The sequence below is a fragment of the Daucus carota genome, chromosome 4, assembly GCF_001625215.2.
Source record: "Daucus carota subsp. sativus chromosome 4, DH1 v3.0, whole genome shotgun sequence".
NCBI lineage: Eukaryota > Viridiplantae > Streptophyta > Magnoliopsida > Apiales > Apiaceae > Daucus > Daucus carota.
In genome coordinates this window covers 41002970-41022160 of record NC_030384.2, presented here as the reverse complement: position 1 = coordinate 41022160, position 19191 = coordinate 41002970, and the positions used below count along the sequence as shown (strand labels likewise).

The 19191-nt window shown below is 36.3% G+C and overlaps 5 protein-coding genes across 5 annotated transcripts; all 5 read right to left on the bottom strand.

Annotated features, from left to right (window-relative positions):
* Window positions 1-839: 839 nt before the first annotated feature.
* Window positions 840-3697, bottom strand: LOC108216912 (sesquiterpene synthase Cop-like). The gene is made up of 7 exons (XM_017389775.2): window positions 3503-3697; window positions 2878-3157; window positions 2365-2740; window positions 2025-2243; window positions 1757-1898; window positions 1392-1640; window positions 840-1308 (listed from the first exon to the last, which is right to left on the bottom strand). The coding sequence occupies exons 1-7, from the start codon at window positions 3641-3643 to the stop codon at window positions 1015-1017; spliced, it is 1701 nt and encodes a 566-aa protein (XP_017245264.1). The 5' UTR covers window positions 3644-3697; the 3' UTR covers window positions 840-1014.
* Window positions 3698-4345: 648 nt separating this feature from the next.
* LOC108217388 (UDP-glycosyltransferase 89B2) lies at window positions 4346-6028 on the bottom strand. Its single transcript, XM_017390224.2, has one exon. The coding sequence runs from the start codon at window positions 5818-5820 to the stop codon at window positions 4681-4683; it is 1140 nt and encodes a 379-aa protein (XP_017245713.2). The 5' UTR covers window positions 5821-6028; the 3' UTR covers window positions 4346-4680.
* Window positions 6029-6618: 590 nt separating this feature from the next.
* Window positions 6619-8160, bottom strand: LOC108217988 (UDP-glycosyltransferase 89B2-like). The gene has a single exon (XM_017390903.2). It carries the CDS (start codon window positions 8095-8097, stop codon window positions 6679-6681), a length of 1419 nt encoding a protein of 472 aa, XP_017246392.1. The 5' UTR covers window positions 8098-8160; the 3' UTR covers window positions 6619-6678.
* A 970-nt stretch (window positions 8161-9130) lies between these two features.
* On the bottom strand, window positions 9131-10945 carry LOC108216569 (UDP-glycosyltransferase 89B2). Its single transcript, XM_017389362.2, has one exon. It carries the CDS (start codon window positions 10753-10755, stop codon window positions 9337-9339), a length of 1419 nt encoding a protein of 472 aa, XP_017244851.1. The 5' UTR covers window positions 10756-10945; the 3' UTR covers window positions 9131-9336.
* A 4128-nt stretch (window positions 10946-15073) lies between these two features.
* Window positions 15074-16613, bottom strand: LOC108217747 (UDP-glycosyltransferase 89B2). The gene has a single exon (XM_017390626.2). The coding sequence runs from the start codon at window positions 16534-16536 to the stop codon at window positions 15115-15117; it is 1422 nt and encodes a 473-aa protein (XP_017246115.1). The 5' UTR covers window positions 16537-16613; the 3' UTR covers window positions 15074-15114.
* Between the last annotated feature and the right edge of the window lie 2578 nt (window positions 16614-19191).

The window sequence follows — 19191 nt, the reverse complement described above, 5'->3', positions numbered from 1 at the left end:
TTATACAATAATTTTTAAACACGAAGGCCTACAGAAAATGCGCTTTGTCACTTTCAAGATTCAGCAAACCATTAGCCTGGGTATTCTCTGTTAAGCACCATAACAAAATAATATGATAATCCTACACAAAAGCCAAAATTTGGTGTTTTGCAGCGTCGATATAACACCTTCCCATCAAAACCTCCCTGGTAAGTCATGTAATACGTTGTCAATGTGCAAGCAAATGTGTAAAGGGGTGACCAAGTAAGCTGAACATTCAATGTATTCAAACTTTGTGGACGAACATAACATTTTAGTATTATTGTTGCTATTGCTTATTGTCCATAGTAGCTGGTGGCCAACTAAGAATAATCTAATAGTATGGATGTTAAAAATATCTAATTCAAGATGTTAATCTATGTTATTTTTACCTTTTATTTTGTATGGATGCGATCATGTTGAACGCTGGAACATGAAAATAAACATTTAAGAACTTATTTAAAGGTAAAAGTAAATTTAAGTGAAATTCTAATATTATAAAATTTTAAGAGTAATCTTATACAAAAGCCCCATTTTGGCATTACGCATGCTCAGTGTCAAATCGTGCCATCATAGTCATGTAATGCGTTGCCAAATGAATGCAATTAAGCTGTAAAATCCACTTATTCAAAATTTGCGGGCGGACATCACAATATTAGCATTAGTGTTGCTTATGTGTTCTCTCTACGTAACTGCACTGATGGAGACAGAAAAATCTAACTTAGCAATTACTATTCCCTTTTCATCCATTTGTAATTGGCTTCGAATGCCTAAAAACTAAGCAAGAAGCGGGAAGTTTATGCATGGAGATACAGGGCGAGAAAAAATATAAGCCCGAATCTTTATTATATATTACATTAAAATTACAAAGTGAGCCCTTATTTCACAATCAAACCAGTATATAAACTTAAAAAGTATCTGATAAATTCGAACCTTTGGATGATCTGTTGCAGGTTCCATAACATGATTGAGACATAAGGCTTACATAAATCACGCTTAAATTGGAATAGAATCAACGAGGACAGGGGTGAGAATTTCTTTGGTTTTAGTCTCCGATGTAGTGAATCCATCAATATCCTGGTAAAGAAGATTTGTCACACGGACCATATTGAAAGCGGTGCTAATAAGAGGCATCGGGACTGCAGTTGGACGGAGGCACTCCGAATTTATATCTATCCATGCATCAACAATTTGTTTGCGAAACTCAGAAAATGTATGTTCCTTTGAAACACCATGTTGTTTCATGTAACACTCAACGGCGGAAGCTGTGTCTACTGTCTTCTTCTCGGCCTACAATTTAAATTTATGCATAAACATCAGTATGCTAATGAAACAATATCCGTATATCCAGTATTAGGCCAATTAATTAGTACCTCGAGCTCAATCATATCGTCAGTGAGTCTGCAAAATAAGCATCCAGCCCTGATAAGCAGTGGAAAATGAGATATCCAATCAAGGGATTTCTCGGTAACCATGTCCCTTATTCCCAAGAAGGAATGAATTCCAAGAATGGTTAAAGCTGCAGTGACTAGTCCATGGTGCATATATTCATCCATTGTTGGAACTAAACCTTTGTCTAAACACTCAGCTTCATACTGGTATGACCTAGTTAATTGCTTCATCTGAAACAAAAAGTACAAGAACAGTTATAATTTGGTAATTGGCATCAACAGCTAACATGATTTTTAAGTGTGTTCAAGATCATATTTATATTATAACAAAGATTATTACTACTCACTGCATCTTTTGCATACTGGACACGGTATAATGGGAGTCCCTCCTTGCTCAAGTCTTCCTCGACTTCAGCATAAAAATCTAAGAGAATTTGATAAAAGTACTTCATGTAATCTGGTAGCTGATCTAAGGCACTGATGTCCAACCTGATCATCGCAGTAAATACTTTATCTTGCACGTAATTCTAACCATACGTTCATAAATCCTTATGCTATAAATTAAAGCTTGGAGTTCGATTTGCAAAGTGAATTAAAATTTTCAGATTAAACTACCTGTCAATTGCGTCTGTCAGTAGTGTAACTTCTTCAAGTGTACCGTACACGTCGTATATGTCATCAAGAACGATCATCAGTGAAAATACTTTTGTTAATATTGTGCGGGCAAGGGCATACTGAGGCTCAAAATACAATCCTAACCCCCAAAAGTAGCACTCCACCCATCTGTCTCTTGCAAAAGGCAATTTTTCCTTAAAATTGAATTTTTCCCACCACCTGAAATAACAAGAATCCTTAATCAAATCATTATTATCTTACATAATTCAATTTATAATTATACTGATTTTTCATTGCTTGCAATAGCAGATTAGTTTTGTAACAAATATTATGTGTAGACCTGTAGATATTTGCTAGTTCTCCCTGATGAAGTTTCTGCAGGAGATTAAAGTCTAGTTTGGCAAATAACAACAGAGCTTCATTATGAGAATCATCTTCGCTGTAAACAGAGATGTAGCGCCTTGCTTCAGCCCGGTTTACACTCCTCCAAATGGGTATCTTAAGTGCATGAGTCACTTGTGCTGCTAGGGGATTTTTCAACTGACCCTTGAGTTGCTCAAGCTGAGAGGTTGTGAATGCCAATGCTTCTTCTAGTATGTCTTCTCCATGCAGCCTAAGGTGTGCAGCTTCATATAAACTAAGCAGTCCTTCCACATCCTTGCTCAAGCAGTCCTTGAATGTCCCTTTGTTCTCGTCCTTGAATTGTTTGAACACATCTGCTCATAAAATTTCAGACGTTTTAGTTAAGCCAATTTCTTTTGCATGCACGTAGTACCTAATTACATGATTTCTCAACTACAAAAAAAAGAAGACATATTAGACTGAGCTAGCTGTGAAGGCCATCCTCACTTACCAGAAGATACATCATACCCTTGTTGTCTAAGTAACCGGAAGCAAAGAGCTACCATGCGAAGATCATCCTCACTTTTATTAGCAAAGAGCTCAGAAAAGATACCATTCATATCATGTAAAGCCAGGTTGATCTCTGCTTCAAAATGGTAGGCGAGACCAAGTCGTTGAAGATCATCAATCAACTTAAGCTGTTGGTTGGGTTGAGGAGCTGCTGACAGTAGCATCTCCTTCACTTCTTCTTTCAGTTCCTGAATTTTTCGCTCTGTGTCATGGTCAGGTATCTGCACAAGTGTTATGCAACAAATATAAAGCAGAGATGACGGAGATTAATATATGTTACAGTTAGTGTTAGTAGACATGCATGCTAATCACATAAAAATTAATGCAGACTGAACTAATATATATACTTAATTGTTGGTTTCTACAGCTTGTATCTCCGAATTGGACATACATGACCAATATGATGAAATCATGCTGTAATTGGTAATTAATTCAAGTAGCACATCTGTGCATGCCAGTTTCCATGATCAAGAAGTAAATATTAACCTCTCTCGGTTTATAATTACATTAACTTATAACAGGTCACACAAGCTTTAGAAAAGAATGAGTAATATGATCATATATACCGCGTGATCAGGACCAGAGTATGCAAGGAAATGGTCTCCCCAGACACAGGGATGATAATTTGCAGACCGACGAACAATCTCAGGCACACCCTCTTTTACAGGTGGATGAGAACTTGATGAAGCCTGAAGACACACAGACATTGGAGCAAGTTATTGCAAATTTGGAATATGATATCTAGAGGGAATAATCTATTTGATCACCACTCTCCTGCAGGTGTATTTATACTAGTGTACCAATGTGCATATTAAACAAATCTATGGTTATGACTTTCAAATTAAGACAGCCACAATCAGTCAGTGCACCTGTCTATATTTCTCTTTTTAGCAGAACCATAATACACACTCACAAACACACACACACACACACACTATTTCTAAATTAATTCCAAAAAAAGCAGTTGAAAGAAAAATTGGTCGCCAGTCATTTCAAGGACTAAGGCCAACACTTTTGTAGACAGGCCACCAGAAGGGGGCGATGCATCCAGTCGGCCGCATTGTTGATAAGTTCACACATGCATCGTAATTTGTGCAAATTTATTCTACAGGTCATTATGTTCAAGAAGTTCTCATCACTCTAGTTATCTACTGCCCAGTTTCATCACTCTGAATCACTTGGTAAATGATATGTATTCGTGTTTCCCAATCGAAACTAGAGGAGTTATTTGAGTTGTGCTGAGCCAGATATTAGTCATACAAGTTCGGGCTTATACTTAAATGAGTCAAATCAAGCTGCTCGTTTATCTGAGCGAGGGAGCTGATCGAGCCGAGACATGTATACTCATAAGTCATAAGTCCAATAATAAAAATACTAAAAAAGTTATAATTAATTTTCACCATATAATTTTTTGATATATATAATAGAAAAAATAAAAGTTTTCTTCAATATATCTCCAATAAAGATGTCAAGAGGGGTGTCAACGCTCCTGTCATGACGTGATAGAACATCATTGTTACTTGTTAGCCTTCTGTTAGAATTGCAAATATTTTATGAAGTGGCACGAGATGTCAAAAGTTGGCATCCGTGTAAAGTGGGTGATAGTTTCTTTTGGTGAACCCAATAGTTGGAAGTGACGTGACGTGTAACAGAGAACATAACAAAGATTATATTTGGACATGCCACAAAGTAGATGATTTTGGAGGGTGCCAAATCATCCGAGATGATCATATAAGAATGTTGTTTAGGGTTTGGACAACTGATCCACTATACTATCAAGAGCCCTGTAAGAACTTCCATCGTTTCCTGTACTATCTCGCGCTGCTTTACTCAACACCTTGGCCCTTGCTATTCGAACTCCTTTTGCATCACCCACCGAACTGGCCAGCAGTCGAGCCAACTCGTCCGAATCAGGAACTGTTTTTTCTCCCTCACACACTTTAGTTCCCACCCTAAGCTCCTCCAACAAATTAGCATTTGTAAACTGATCAACCCCCATTGGCCATGTCAACATTGGCACTCCCGCTGCAATGGACTCCAGCACCGAATTCCACCCACAATGAGTTAAAAAAGCACCCAGGGCAGGGTGACTCAATATCGCGACCTGCGGAGCCCATTCTTTCACAATAAGGCCCCTGCCAGATACGCGATCTTCGAAGCCTGATGGAATCATGCCATATTCTCCTACCGTGTGTCCCTTGGTAGGTTCCTTGTAAGACCAAAGGAACCGGACACCGCTCTTCTCCAATCCCAATGCTAGCATTTCCATTTGCTTATTTGTCAACACAGCTTGACTTCCAAAACAGACATACACAACTGTCTGATTTTCGAATTGATCAAGCCATGATTTGATCTCCTTAGCTAAAATTTCATTAGACCCGCCTCTTTCTACTCGCTCTTCTTCTGAAGGGAGCAGCGGTCCAACCGTCCAGACCCGATCATGACCCAAAAACTTTTTCAAATAGTCCAAATAAATTTTCTCTAATTCCGTAAATGAGTTAAAAATGATTCCACGACTTGCAACATTTTCTAGACTCGAAGCTCTAAAAAGCTCGGATTGTGACTTCCCTTGCACATAACTCCTAAACAACGGTGATAGCTTCCACCAAGGATAAGATGGACAATTTGGAATATTGCTAAACTTGATCACCTCATTCTCATCCTTTGGATCATTTCTCTTAGGCATATCCCGCCATGAAGTCCAAACAACAGACAAAGCTAATATCCCAGAAGGCGAAAAAACATAGCGTGAAATCTTCAACTCTCCAGCGAGCCGATTGGTCCAGCTAAAAAACATATCAGAAATAATAGCCACGGGCGGGGAGGGATGGTTTCGAAACCAGTTAACAATGGGATCATAGAGACCAACTAAAGCTGCTATCATTGATATAAAGCCACCGCTGGGGAGGTCACGGGCGTTTTCGACGCCATGAGGAATCAAAGTGGTGGGTGGAAAAGGCAGAACAAGGGGCTGAATAGAGGGGTGTTTGATGAGGAGTTGGTTGAGATAGTGGAGTCATTTTATCTAAGTGAACACAAACACTATTACAGTGTTTCAGTCCATTTTAATCTTCTTGAGAGAAAATAATTAGAACAATAAAAAACAAACACTACATTTTCACCCTCTATACGTTTGCCTTACATTATTTATTCGATGATATAAGCTGATGCATTTGTTTCTTTCCCGATTGCCTGCAAAGCTTCATTTCAAAATTGTACAGTTTTGTAATCAAGGATAACATCTTTTAATTTCACTAGTGAAAGATACAAAAAAATATTGTCCAACGGCAGTTCACTATCAGCACTCAGCCGGCGTTGTGTATCATTTTTGAATAATTCAGAGAAATGAAAAATAGTATCGAATTTAATGGAAACATGAGAGCCTAATTACTATGTCAAGGACACTTCTACCCGAATATAGTGTTGATATCTCTGCATAGAACTGTTAACTTTCGTTTTCCTGGTTGACTAGTCGATGAATTTGCTGCAGAAAACTAACACCTTATCACTACTTTCAGTTCATCTTAACACTATAAATTTGGAGCATGAGTACCACAAAAGTGGCCGCATGATTTGAAAGTCCCGGTTGAGAATAAATGGAGCTCCAAGCATTTAGCACAAGATATAGAATATCATTGTAGTGTTACATTTTATTTTTTGTTTCATAACATTGAACAAGATATAGCACATTATGCTTCATTTTATTATATTTATGAATGCTTAGGTTATTGGATAGGTGGTTCTAAAGTTGTTTAGGATTAGACAAGTGATCAACTAAATTATTCACAGCTCTATAAGAAGTTCCATCTTTCTGTGTACTCCCGAGTGCTGCTTTACTCAATACCTTTGCCCTTCCTGATCGAACTTCTTTTTCATCACTTACCGAAGTAGTGATCAATCGAGCCAAGTTGTCTGGATCAGGAAGTCTTCTTTCGCCCTCGCAGACTCTGGTTCCCACCTCAAGCTCGTCTAACAAGTCAGCATTAGCAAACTGATCAGCCCCCATTGGCCAAGTCAGCATGGGCACTCCCGCTGCAATTGCCTCGAGCACGGAGTTCCAGCCACAATGAGTTAGAAAAGCTCCCACGGCTGGGTGACTCAATATAGCGACCTGCGGTGCCCAGCCTTTGACAATAAGGCCCCTGCCAGCTACACGATCTTCGAATCCAGACGGGATCATGCCATATTCGCCTACCATGTGTCCTGTAGTAGGTTCCTTGGACGACCAGAGAAACCGTGCACCACTCTTCTCCAACCCTAATGCCAGCATTTCCATTTGCTTATTTGTCAACACAGCTTGACTCCCAAAACACACATACACAACCGTGGCGTCTTCAAATTGATCGAGCCATGATTTAATCTCACCAGCCAAAATCTGATTAGCTCCACCTCGCCCTACTCGTTCTTCTTCTGAAGGGAGCAACGGTCCAACCGCCCACACCTGATCATGACCTAAAAACTTTTTCATGTAGTCTAAATAAACTCGCTCTAACTCCGTGAAGGAGTTAAAAACGAATCCACGACTTACTACATTCCCCATATGGAAACCTTTTAATGCCTCGGATTGAGGGTCTCCTTCCACATGCCTCCTAAACATTGGCGATAGCTTCCACCGGTTGTGAGATGGGGAATTTGGAATATCGCTAAACTTGATCACTTCATTCTCATCGGTTGGATCATTTCTTTTGGGCATATCCCGCCATACATTACAAGCAATGGACATAGCCAGAACACCGGATGGCGAAAAAACATAGCGGGGAATGTTCAACTCTGCAGCGAGCCGGTTGGTCCAGCCAAGAAATATATCAGACACAATAGCAACGGGCGGAGAGGGATGCTTCCTAAACCAGTTGAGCATGGGATGGTAAAGATCAAATAAAGCTGTCATCATCGATAGAAAGCCACCGCTGGGGAGGTCACGGACGTTTTCGACGCCATCAGGAATGGAATCAGTACGTGGAAAAGGCAGAACAAGGGGGTGAATAGAGGGGTGTTTGATGAGCAGTGGGTTGAGATAGTGGAGATTCTTGGGGGTCACAAGAATGGTGATGGTTAGGTTGCGAAGAGCGAGTTGGTGAGTGAGGTCTAAGAGGGGAATCATATGCCCCTGTGCCGGATAAGGGAAGATCAAAATATGTGCTCCAGCTTCTGAGATTGCCATAATGTGAAACAGAGCTGGTAGACGTAGATATATTCACACTCTTCTTACCAAGCTCTGCCTTTATATTCATCTTTGGGAGATGCCAAAGCTTTTGTTGTTTTGGTAGAAATTTATTTTTACAGTTAGGAGAATTTATGCGGTTAGTACATGAATTTAGTTTGGAGTACGTGGTTCCAACTCCCACACCCACCTCCTTCCGATATATTTCTAAATATGTGATAAACAATTTAATTTCTAAATAATATAGAGTCTATATGATCCTTGTTTGTCTTCTTGCCGCTCTCTCCGTTTTGAAATATAAGTCGCTTGACTTTTTAGCATACACTTTTAAGTTGTTTGACCGTTTAATTAAAAATGCTATTTTAAAAAAAAATTATGAATTATAATATTAATAATCATATACTTTTTATTCAGAAAATAAAAATTTTAAAAATTATAATTTTAATTATACATTCAAAGAACTTGAAAGTGTGTGCCAAAAAGTCAAACGACCAACAGAAAGCTCCGCTCTTGTATTGAATTTTGGTTGATGCCAAATCTTTTGTTGTTTTGAAAGTACTCCCTCCGTCCTTTTTTACATGTCCATTTTGGAAAAAAAAAACACATACCAAGAAATAATTGATTGTATAAATTTTTTCATTAAATACCTCTAATTAATATCTTGAAAATGGTGGAATACTCCTGTTTTATGTCTTGAAAACATGAATTCAACCAAGTTTTAAATAAGTCAAATCTTGAAAATTGAAATTATGGGAATATAGGAGTATTTGAAAATCTATCATTAAATTAGTTTTGAAAGTATAAATGAACATGTAAAAAAAGACAAAAATTATTTTGAAAATAAACATGTAAAAGGGGACGACATGAATTTAGTTTGGAGCACGTGGTTCCACCTCCTTCCAATTTATTGATATAATACACATAAATAATTTAATTTATTATAATAACTTGACTGAAAAATAAAGACTAATCGAAATCGGTACGGCTATCCTTTTATTAATAAAAGATAGATACGCATCAAGAAAAGAATATATAATGAACTGAATCAGTATCCAGTGCACTGTGTGCCGGCCGGGTTAAACAACACAACCTCAGTTGAGGTTCTTAAAGCACGGACCTGCAAACAATGAGGCTGTCACAGAGTGCAACTTGCCACCATATGATGAGCCTGTTGTCTCCAACAGGGCAACACTGAATTTACTGTATCTAAAGATTCCAAAAGCTCTGTGATCAAGTTGTTTAGGGCTTTGAGAAATGATCCCCTAAATTATCAAGAGCTTTGTAAGAACTTCCAACTTTTCCTATACTCTCTTGTGCTGCTTTACTCAACACCTTGGCCCTTGCTATTGGAGCTCCGTTTTCATCACTCACAGAGCTGGCCACCAATCGAGCCAACTTGTTCGAATCAGGAACTGTTCTTTCTCCCTCGCACACTCTGCTTCCCACCTTAAGCTCGTCCAACAAGTCCGCATTTGCAAACTGATCAGCCCCCATTGGCCATGTCAGCATTGGCACTCCTGCTGCAATCGACTCCAGCACCGAATTCCAGCCACAGTGAGTTAGAAAAGCGCCCACGGCAGGGTGACTCAATATCGCAACCTGAGGTGCCCAGCCTCTCACAATAAGTCCCCTGCCAGAAACGCGGGCTTCGAACCCTGAAGGAATGATGCCATATTCTCCTACCTTGTGTCCCTTGGTAGGCTCTTTGCAAGACCAGAGAAACCGGGCACCACTCTTCTCCAATCCCAGTGCTAGCATTTCCATTTGTTTATTTGTCAACACAGCTTGACTCCCAAAACAGACATACACAACCGTGGCATCTTCAAATTGATCGAACCATGATTTGATCTCTCCAGCCAAAATCTCATTAGCTCCGCCTCTTCCAACTCGTTCTTCTTCTGAAGGGAGCAAAGGTCCAACCGCCCACACCCGATCATGACCCAAAAACTTTTTCATGTAATCCAAATAACCTCGCTCTAGCTCCGTAAATGAGTTGATAATAAGTCCAAAACTTTCTATATTTCCTACATTCGAAGCTAGTAAGACCTCGGAGTGTGGACCCCCTTCCACATAACTCCTAAACAACGGTGATAGCTTCCACCACTCGTAAGATGGATAGTTCGGGATATCCCTGAATTCAATCACTTCATTTTCATCCCTTGGATCATTTCTCTTCGGGATATGCCGCCATAAATTATAAATAACCGACAAGGCCATAACCCCAGACGGCGAAAAAACATACCGCGATATCTTCAGCTCTCCAGCAAGCCGATTGGTCCAGCCAAGAAACATGTCAGACACAATAGCCACAGGCGGGGAGGGATGGTTTCGAAACCAGTCAACAATGGGATCGTAAAGATGAACCAGAGCCCCCATCATATACATAAAGCCACCGCTGGGGAGGTCACGGACGTTTTCGACGCCATCAGGAATGGAATCAGTGGGCGGAAAAGGCAAAACCAGGGGCTGAATGGAGGGGTGTTTGATGAGGAGTGGTTTGAGAAAATGGAGATTCTTGGGGGTGACAAGAATGGTGATGGTTAAGTTGCGGAGAGCGAGGTGGTGAGTGAGGTCTAAGAGGGGAATCATGTGACCCTGTGCAGGATAAGGGAATACAAGGATGTGTGCACCACCACCACCATGTTCTGAGATTGCCATAATGCAGTTGCAGAGCAAAGAGACTTCTGAGATTATTTCTTTCACTTTCTATTTTGCTAAATTCCAGCAATCATATACAGTACTTCTGTGGTAGAGAAGGTATGTGGTTCCCAAGAATAAATGAGATAAAAGATACTAAATGTACAGAATGATGTATCCAATGACGGCATACTTTCAGCTATGATAGACTTCGGGCTCATGACTGACTTGTTTTATGGTGTGTTCATAAAAATTGTGCTTCGGATTTAATTGGGGTAAACAAAGACAAGAGATTAATTAGAATATTAATAAAATATTAAATATATATTATTATTAAAATTTTGAATTATTGTATTAGTTTCAAAGAGATTGATTCAATTTATATAATTTGAATTGATAAAATATTTTGTAACGAGTAGTCAAGTACTTAATCAATTATATTGATAATTTTTCTGATGATGTTTGCAAGTGTCGGTAAAAACAGCTCTTAGGGTCTGTTTGGCAGTGCTGTTAAAAATTGCTGTGTTGTCAGAAAAAGTGCTGGTAAAATAAGTGCTGTTGTAGATTTCAGATAACTGTTTGGTAATTTTTTGATATTTACTTATTTTGAGTTATAATAATAAAAAAAAATAATGTTTTTGGTGAGGTTTTATAATGAAATCTATAACAGCATTCTGCAAAAGCTGAAAAGCAGCTTTTTCCAAAAGCATGGGAGGACCTGCTTTTTCTAACAGCAGCTTTTGAGCTAAAAGCTGCAGTTCGGAAAAGCTGCTTTTAGATTTACCAAACAGTTTTTCACTTGCTTTTCAGCAAAAAGCTGCTGTTGCTGTCTGCAACAGCAACCCCAAACAGTACCTTAATCAAACTCTAAATTCCCAGCTTGAAAAAATGTGATGTCATGGTTTTTTAGGCTGTGAATTATTTAAAAAGTTCGGACTGCCGCACAGCTGTAAAGAAGTCGCACAAAACAACACAGTTCAAAAAATGGACGCCGACAAGCACAAATAAGGATCAATAACATACGTTACGCAAAAAGAAACTTGTACAGCAGACGACAGCAGTAGTAGTTCACTAGTTCCCGGTAATTATAGACTTTATAAAGAAGGCTGAAAGCTTACCTTGAACGTGGTGTTACAAAGAGGAATCGAATTTATTAATAAATAATAAAGACACATATTTAAAAATAATTAAAATATTTTTAAGAATATTAACATAAATTATATATATTTTGAATGCAATCATATATAGACAGGGACGGATGTACATGATAGGTTTTGGGGGCAGTTGCCCCCACTGCTTTCAAAATTATAATATACTTTATATTTTTATATTATGCTTTTACCTCTAATGACCCCATGATCAATGCATTCTGTTCATACTCAGTTGATTGTGGGTTCAAATCCGAGTAGTTCTCCTTGATATATTGCGTATTTCTTATCGTAAACTTATATATTTATCTAATAAATTAACTCAAACTACACTTGGTTTAGTGAAAATTTCTCTCTAACAAGAGCTTTTATTTTTTGTGTGTTTTTTTGCCCCCGCTTAACTAGATTTCTAGATCCGTCCTGTATATAGAGAGAATGCCCGTATTAACATAAAATACACAGTTACTTGCCTAAAATACAATTTGTCGGGATCGATGTCCAATCTATCCAACTATACACGCATGCATTGAATGCGTATATCATTTCAAGATAACCTGCCTATACCTTGCTTTTAATCACCATCTTGTACTCCGCTTCAAATTAAATTCCTCCCCGAGTCCATCTCTACCTAACACGCAAGCGTTCATCTCTTCTCTTGAATTATACTCTTCATGTTTTTAAAATATAAATCGCTTAACATTTTGACACACATTTCTAAGTCGTTTAATCGTTGAATTAAAATTATAATTTTTTTTTAATTTTTTTAAATTATAATATTATTCATATATTTTTATTTAGAAAAAAATTACAAATAATGATTTTAACTATACACTCAATAGATTTACAAATATGTGTGACTGTGTCAACAAATCAAACGACATATATTTCAAAATACAAGGAATAGTCAGCATCAATAAATTATACAAATCTACAAAGTTTCATGTCTCGTGTGTACATAAACAATTTCTATCAAAAAAAAAAATAATCAATCAAGAAAGCATTCAATATACGCATTCTTATTATGCGTTTATAGTGCCTCGCATCTTGTTAATGCGTGTACAGAAAATAAATTTAAAAACAATATCTAGAAAGTGGCTATACGCATTTTGTTTATGAGTATATTGATAATCACATGTGCCAAATGCGCATACAACGTATCAATCTGGACATGAGAATGGATAATTTAGGAGACACAACTAAAAAAATGAGATAAAGAGCTTTCACCTCATATATATTATGATACAATAATATTATTTGAATTATTAGATCCTAATTCGGAAAATATATATAGCGATTACCTAGATCTTAAAACTCGAATCAATTAAACATCTTATAATGATTAGTCCGGTAATTAGTTAATTAAATTAAGGATTTTTGTAATCATATTTTAAGTATCAAAATAAGAATAGCTAATAATCGAACTCCAAATATTTTTATTTGTGAAATAGAAAATATTGCATCTTAAATATTTAGTGTCATAGTGAATAATCTATAAAGATATTGGTTGGCTAAATTGAAAATATATGAAATTGTATAAATTTGCTGACCTGTAAAATATTTTATTTCAATAAAAATGCCAATTGACTATATTTAAAAATAATATGTTATTATTTTTTCAAATTATTATAAAACAAAATATTCTATTATAATATAATAATAGATGATTTATACAAGTTTACAAAAGTTGGTTCAAATTGTCCACGACAACAGTTTTTCATGTGAGTCGAATTTTTTCTACATGATTCTAATAATTTTTATTTATATTATGTATTTAATTAATTTTGGGATGGTTAAACTTCTCTGAATATGTTATGATTATCTTCACTTCACACGACTGAAACAATTCAAGCAGAAGTCGCAGAAAACAACAAAATTCTAGAAAATGACACCGTCGGCGTTATCACAAACACAAGGCATCAAAAACATACGTCACGCAAAACTGTATTTCCTTACGATTCAACTATGCAGCTTTGATTGCAACAAAGACGTTTCTTGTGTCGACAAGAAATCAACTAAACAATTCGAGGCTCTCCGATTCAGACAGGGGAGTTTCCGAAGAGCGAGTTGGCGAGTGAGGTCTAACAGGCAGATCATGTGCCCCTGCGCGGGATAAGCGCAGGACACGTGCTCCTGAATCCGAGATTCTCATCAAGTTGACACTCTCGTAGACGACTTCGCAATACTCCTCTGTCCCAGTTTATTTATATTTTTTAATGTTAGATTGACTAAACTTTAATTAAAATTTATATATATAACAATTTAAAAAAAATTATGGAAAATATACATTATTAAAATCTACTTCTATTCCACTTTAAAATCTATTTTTTCGATTTTCATCTTGTAAGAATAATTACTAATTATCGGTCAAAGTTTGGCTAATTTGAGCACAAAAAATCAAACAAGACAAATAAATTAAGACCGCAATACGCATCTTTGTAAATGATCTTGGACTCACTAGGCTGAGTTTAAAATTAAGACTTGTGATTTAACATTATTTAATATCAAAAATTTGAAAAATAAAATATCAATTTGAGTAATTTTAATTTTTTAATGATTTATAAGTTATTAAAAATAAAATAATGATAATAATTAAAGTAATTTATAATTTATGAGTAATTTCTATCGAGAAGAAATTCAATTTAGAACTGCGAAGAAAGAGAAGGAAGAACACAAAGAAAAAGAACAAGTTTGAAAAAAAGAAAGAAAAAAGAAGCTTATCAGACAATGGGCCTGTTTGGCCAAGAGAAGCAGAAGCTGCTTCTGGCTTCTGCTTCTCTTGACCCGTTTGTGTAAAGAAGTTGAAGCACTTTTAAGAAGCTGAGAATGCTAGCTTCTCTCTCTTTTTCTTTTCCAAACACTTTATTAACTTATTTACTTCTCACTTCTACTCCACTTCTTTACTATAAGCAAGAAGTCACTTCTTTTAAGCTAACCCAAACGGCCCCAATATCTAGGATCCAACTTCATTCGTAGAAAGTTAGAAACACTAACAGGAGCATTGCAGTTAACTAGTTAAGTCAATTACAGATATTTAAGTGTCATTATGTTCTCAAATTTTGTACTGCTAATTTTCATTTTTTTTTTTGAAACCTGCTAATTTTCATTTCTAATGTGTAAACTTAGTTCAATTGACAATTTTACAGACAAGTACAAAAACATAACATCAATAACATGCGTTACACGCGATAAAAGAAATGAAAAGAAACTTGTATTCCTTATAATTAACAAAAAGTTAAGATGTTTCCCGTCTCGACAGGAAATCAACTAAACAATTCAAGGCTTTACAAGAACTTCCACCTTGTGCTATACTATCAACTGATGCCTTGCTCAGCTCCTCAGCCCTGACCCCTTTACCCCCTCTTGAATCAGTCACGGATTGAGCCACCACACGAGCCAACTCGTCCGGATCAGGAACCATTTCCTCCCCCTCACACAGTCTAGTTCCCAATTTGAGCTCATCCACCAAGTCTGCATTTGCAAACTGATCAGCCCCCATTGGCCAAGTCAGCATTGGCACTCCAGCTGCGATGGACTCCAACACTGAATTCCACCCACAATGAGTCAAGAACGCCGCTATGGCTTGGTGGCTTAGTATTGACACCTGCGGAACCCACCCCTTCACAATGAGCCGTCTCTCGCCTACACCATCTTTGAACCTCAACGGCATCACACCATAATTTTCTAATACATCTTCCTCGGTTGGGGCCTTATATGACCAAAGGAACCTCACCGCGCTCTTCTCTAATCCCAATGCTAGCATTTCCATTTGCTTATTGCTCAACACAACTTGACTTCCAAAACAAACATACACAACCGTGCCAGCTTCAAATTGATCAAGCCATAATTCGATCTCATTGGCTAAATTTCCGCTGAATCCACCTCGCTTAACTTGTTCTTCTCTTGGAGGGAGTAATGGTCCAACCGCCCACACCCGATCATGACCCAGAAATTCTTTAAGATAGTCCAAATAAATTCGTTCCAACTCGGTGAACGAATTGATCACAAGTCCCCAGCTCGCTATATCCTCTCGAAACGAATCCTTAAAAACTTCATACTGCGGGTCCCCTGCCACGTAACTGCGAAAAACAGGCGATATCTTCCACCAGGGGAAAGATGGGCAATTGGGAATATCACAAAACTCAATCACCTCATTCTTATCAGTTGGATCATTTCTTCTTGGCATATTATTCCAGAGATTATAAACGACTGACAAAGCCAGAGCACCGGATGGCGAAAAAACATAGCGCGGAATCTTCAACTCATTGGCGAGCCGGTTAGTCCAGCCAAGAAATATATCAGAAACAACAGCTACAGGCGGAGATGAATGGCTCTGAAACCATTTGACTATGGGATCATAGAGATCAGCCAACACCATGGTGAACAAACGGAAGCTACCGGGAGGAAGATCACGAACGTTTTCGACTCCAGCAGGAGGAAGAGCAGCCATAGCTGGAAAAGGCAAGACGAGAGGCTGAATAGATGGGTGTTTGATGAGGAGTTGGTTGAGATAGTGGAGGTTCTTGGGGGTGACAAGAATGGTGATGGTTAAGTTACGGAGAGCGAGTTGGCGAGTGAGGTCTAAGAGGGGGATCATGTGCCCCTGCGCGGGGTAAGGGATGATCAGGATATGTGCTCCGGCTTCTGAGATTGCCATCAAGTTGACTTGCTCCAGAGGGAAAGAGACTAGGAGGATATATCAAATTTTATATCGTTTTGTTTTGTAAAAAACTGAAGACTTTCACAATATGTATGTGCAGTGACAATTGATATACCGTGAGAATTGGTGTATTTGTTCATCAAATATTTTGAAATTCCTGAACATTTTTATACTTGAGAATCATAGTTGTGTGTTGTAATTGCATTCAGCATTGGTGCATTGGTATGTACTTGTTATTTTTTTGTAATATGATCAAAGAATCATATCGGAAACAAACTTATACTGAATATATTTTTAACTCGTGAGTAAATAGCATCATTTTATGAAATTTTAATATCTTATTTAAGTTTAAATTTTCATAAAATGTGATTGTTCACCGTGATAATGTATATTATCTTCATATGTTTTTAATAAATTATATATACATATAGGAGATATAACTATAAGTTTAATTTATAATTATTATATTTTTATAGCATTATGTTTATTAGACTAAACGATAATTATTTGAATAATTGAAGCTAGATAATATTTAGTATAAATGGAATATATTACGTTCATATTCGATGGATCATAAACCACCTCACTAGAAATAAAAATAAGATACTGAAAAATATTAATTTAGATTTGGACCCTAAATATCCTGGATTTATATATAGTCAAAATAAAATGATCCCCAACCATTTGTCAAAAAAAAAAAAAATGATCCCCAACCCAAAATAGATAATAAAAAATTATGCCATCCGATTTAGGCATTTATCCTAAACCTTAACTAAGACTGGAACTATTGCGATTTAGTACGAGAACCAACTTCCTGGTTATTGCTGATCTGTGAGCTCCCACCTGAGTATTAAGAGCAGATGATGAGAATTACCATAATAAATTGACAACTTTTATCTTTCTCCCATGCTTTGCTTCCTTCTGTTTTTCCCTTTTATAACTGATTGGTGGCTCCTGGAAGGCTGGAAGACTGGCCTCTAAAAGGTATGTTCAAATAATAAAATACATGCTTGTATCATTTGTATCGCGGGATAGTAACAAGACGAGCAACATTTATCCACCCGTGCGAGAAAATGTTCGTGTCTCGTATAGACTACGATTTTAATTAAAATTAAAAAGTATCCAACTTTTAAAAAAAGAAAATAGATTTTTTTGCCACTCAACTTATAGCGTTTTTAAAAACTTACTACCCAACTTATTTATTTTTGCTTTTAGTCACTAATGTTAGGTTTGGTTTTATTTTTAGCCACCAACTTAGGTTCGGATTTGATTACGAGCATTATAATAATTTTTTGTAACATCATTTATACATAGTGATAGTATGTAATATTTTGATGATGTGTCGTATGTTTATACCTTTATATATAGCAATAATAATATAAAATGAGCCGATGAAAATTAAAATCAGAAAAAATCGTAATTAAATTCCAAAAATTCAATAAATCATGAATATGAAATTAATGACTTCAAACAATTGACCTCCTCTCATAAGATAAAGTGTAATTGAGTGATATGACGCATCATCTTTCTCTATTAAAATTTCAATCGACTAGCTCAGTCTAAGATCTTTTTTAAATTTATCTTCAAAAATTTTAATAACTTTGTCTTATTAAAATTTTCAAGATAAATAAATAGAGAGAAAAACTTAATTTTCGATGATTGTCCTCTATATATAATACATCATTTTATATTATTATTACTCCCTCCGTCTCTCTCATCAGTTTACAGTTTTTTCTACTGCTTAGCACGTATTTAAGAGTCTTATAAAACCAGTGTCACAGAAATCGGGAATCGGACCTAATCGGTTGAGCTACCGATTCAGGGATTAATCAAAAATCGGGGATTAATCGGAAGGATTAATCGGAGTGAAAATCGGATTTATTTTAATATTAAAATATTATTTAATATTTAGTTATTATTATATTAGCTATTTAGTAACTAATATTATTTACTATATTCATAAACTCTATAATTATTCATATTTAAAATTTTATAGTATTTTAATTTTAATAATTTATCATATATACTTTGATTAAGAAATATATATAAGGATTGATCGGATTTCAAAAATCGAATCGGCGGCTGATCTTGCAGGGGATTAATCGGTTAAATCGGGGATTTTTAGAACACTCTATAAAACATAGTTCCATAACTTATTTTCGTGATTTTTTTTGTGTGTAAAAATTCAAACGCTGAATTTTCATTCGAGAAAAAAAATAAAATTATATTTGAACTACATCTTTTAAAGGCCATAAAATGCGTGTAACATTCTTATCATCCAAGGTAAACGACCTTGGAGACATAAAAAGTACTATATATAAAAATACAAACATATATGAAATTATCAAAATATTACAAACTACCACTATATTTTAATAATGCTACACATAATATGTAATGCTAATAATTAAATCCGAACGTAACTTCAGTGACAAAAAAAAAGCTGAATCTAACACTAGTGAGTAAAATAAAAAAAATTATAGTTGAGTGGTTAGTTTCTAAAGACGCAATAAGTTTAATGACAAAAAAAAAATATCATAATACTAGTAATCAAATTCGAACCTAAGTTAGTGGCTAAAGAAAAAAAACCAAACCTAACATTAGTGACTAAAAGAAAAAATAAATTAGTTGGGTGGTAAGTTTCTAAAAACG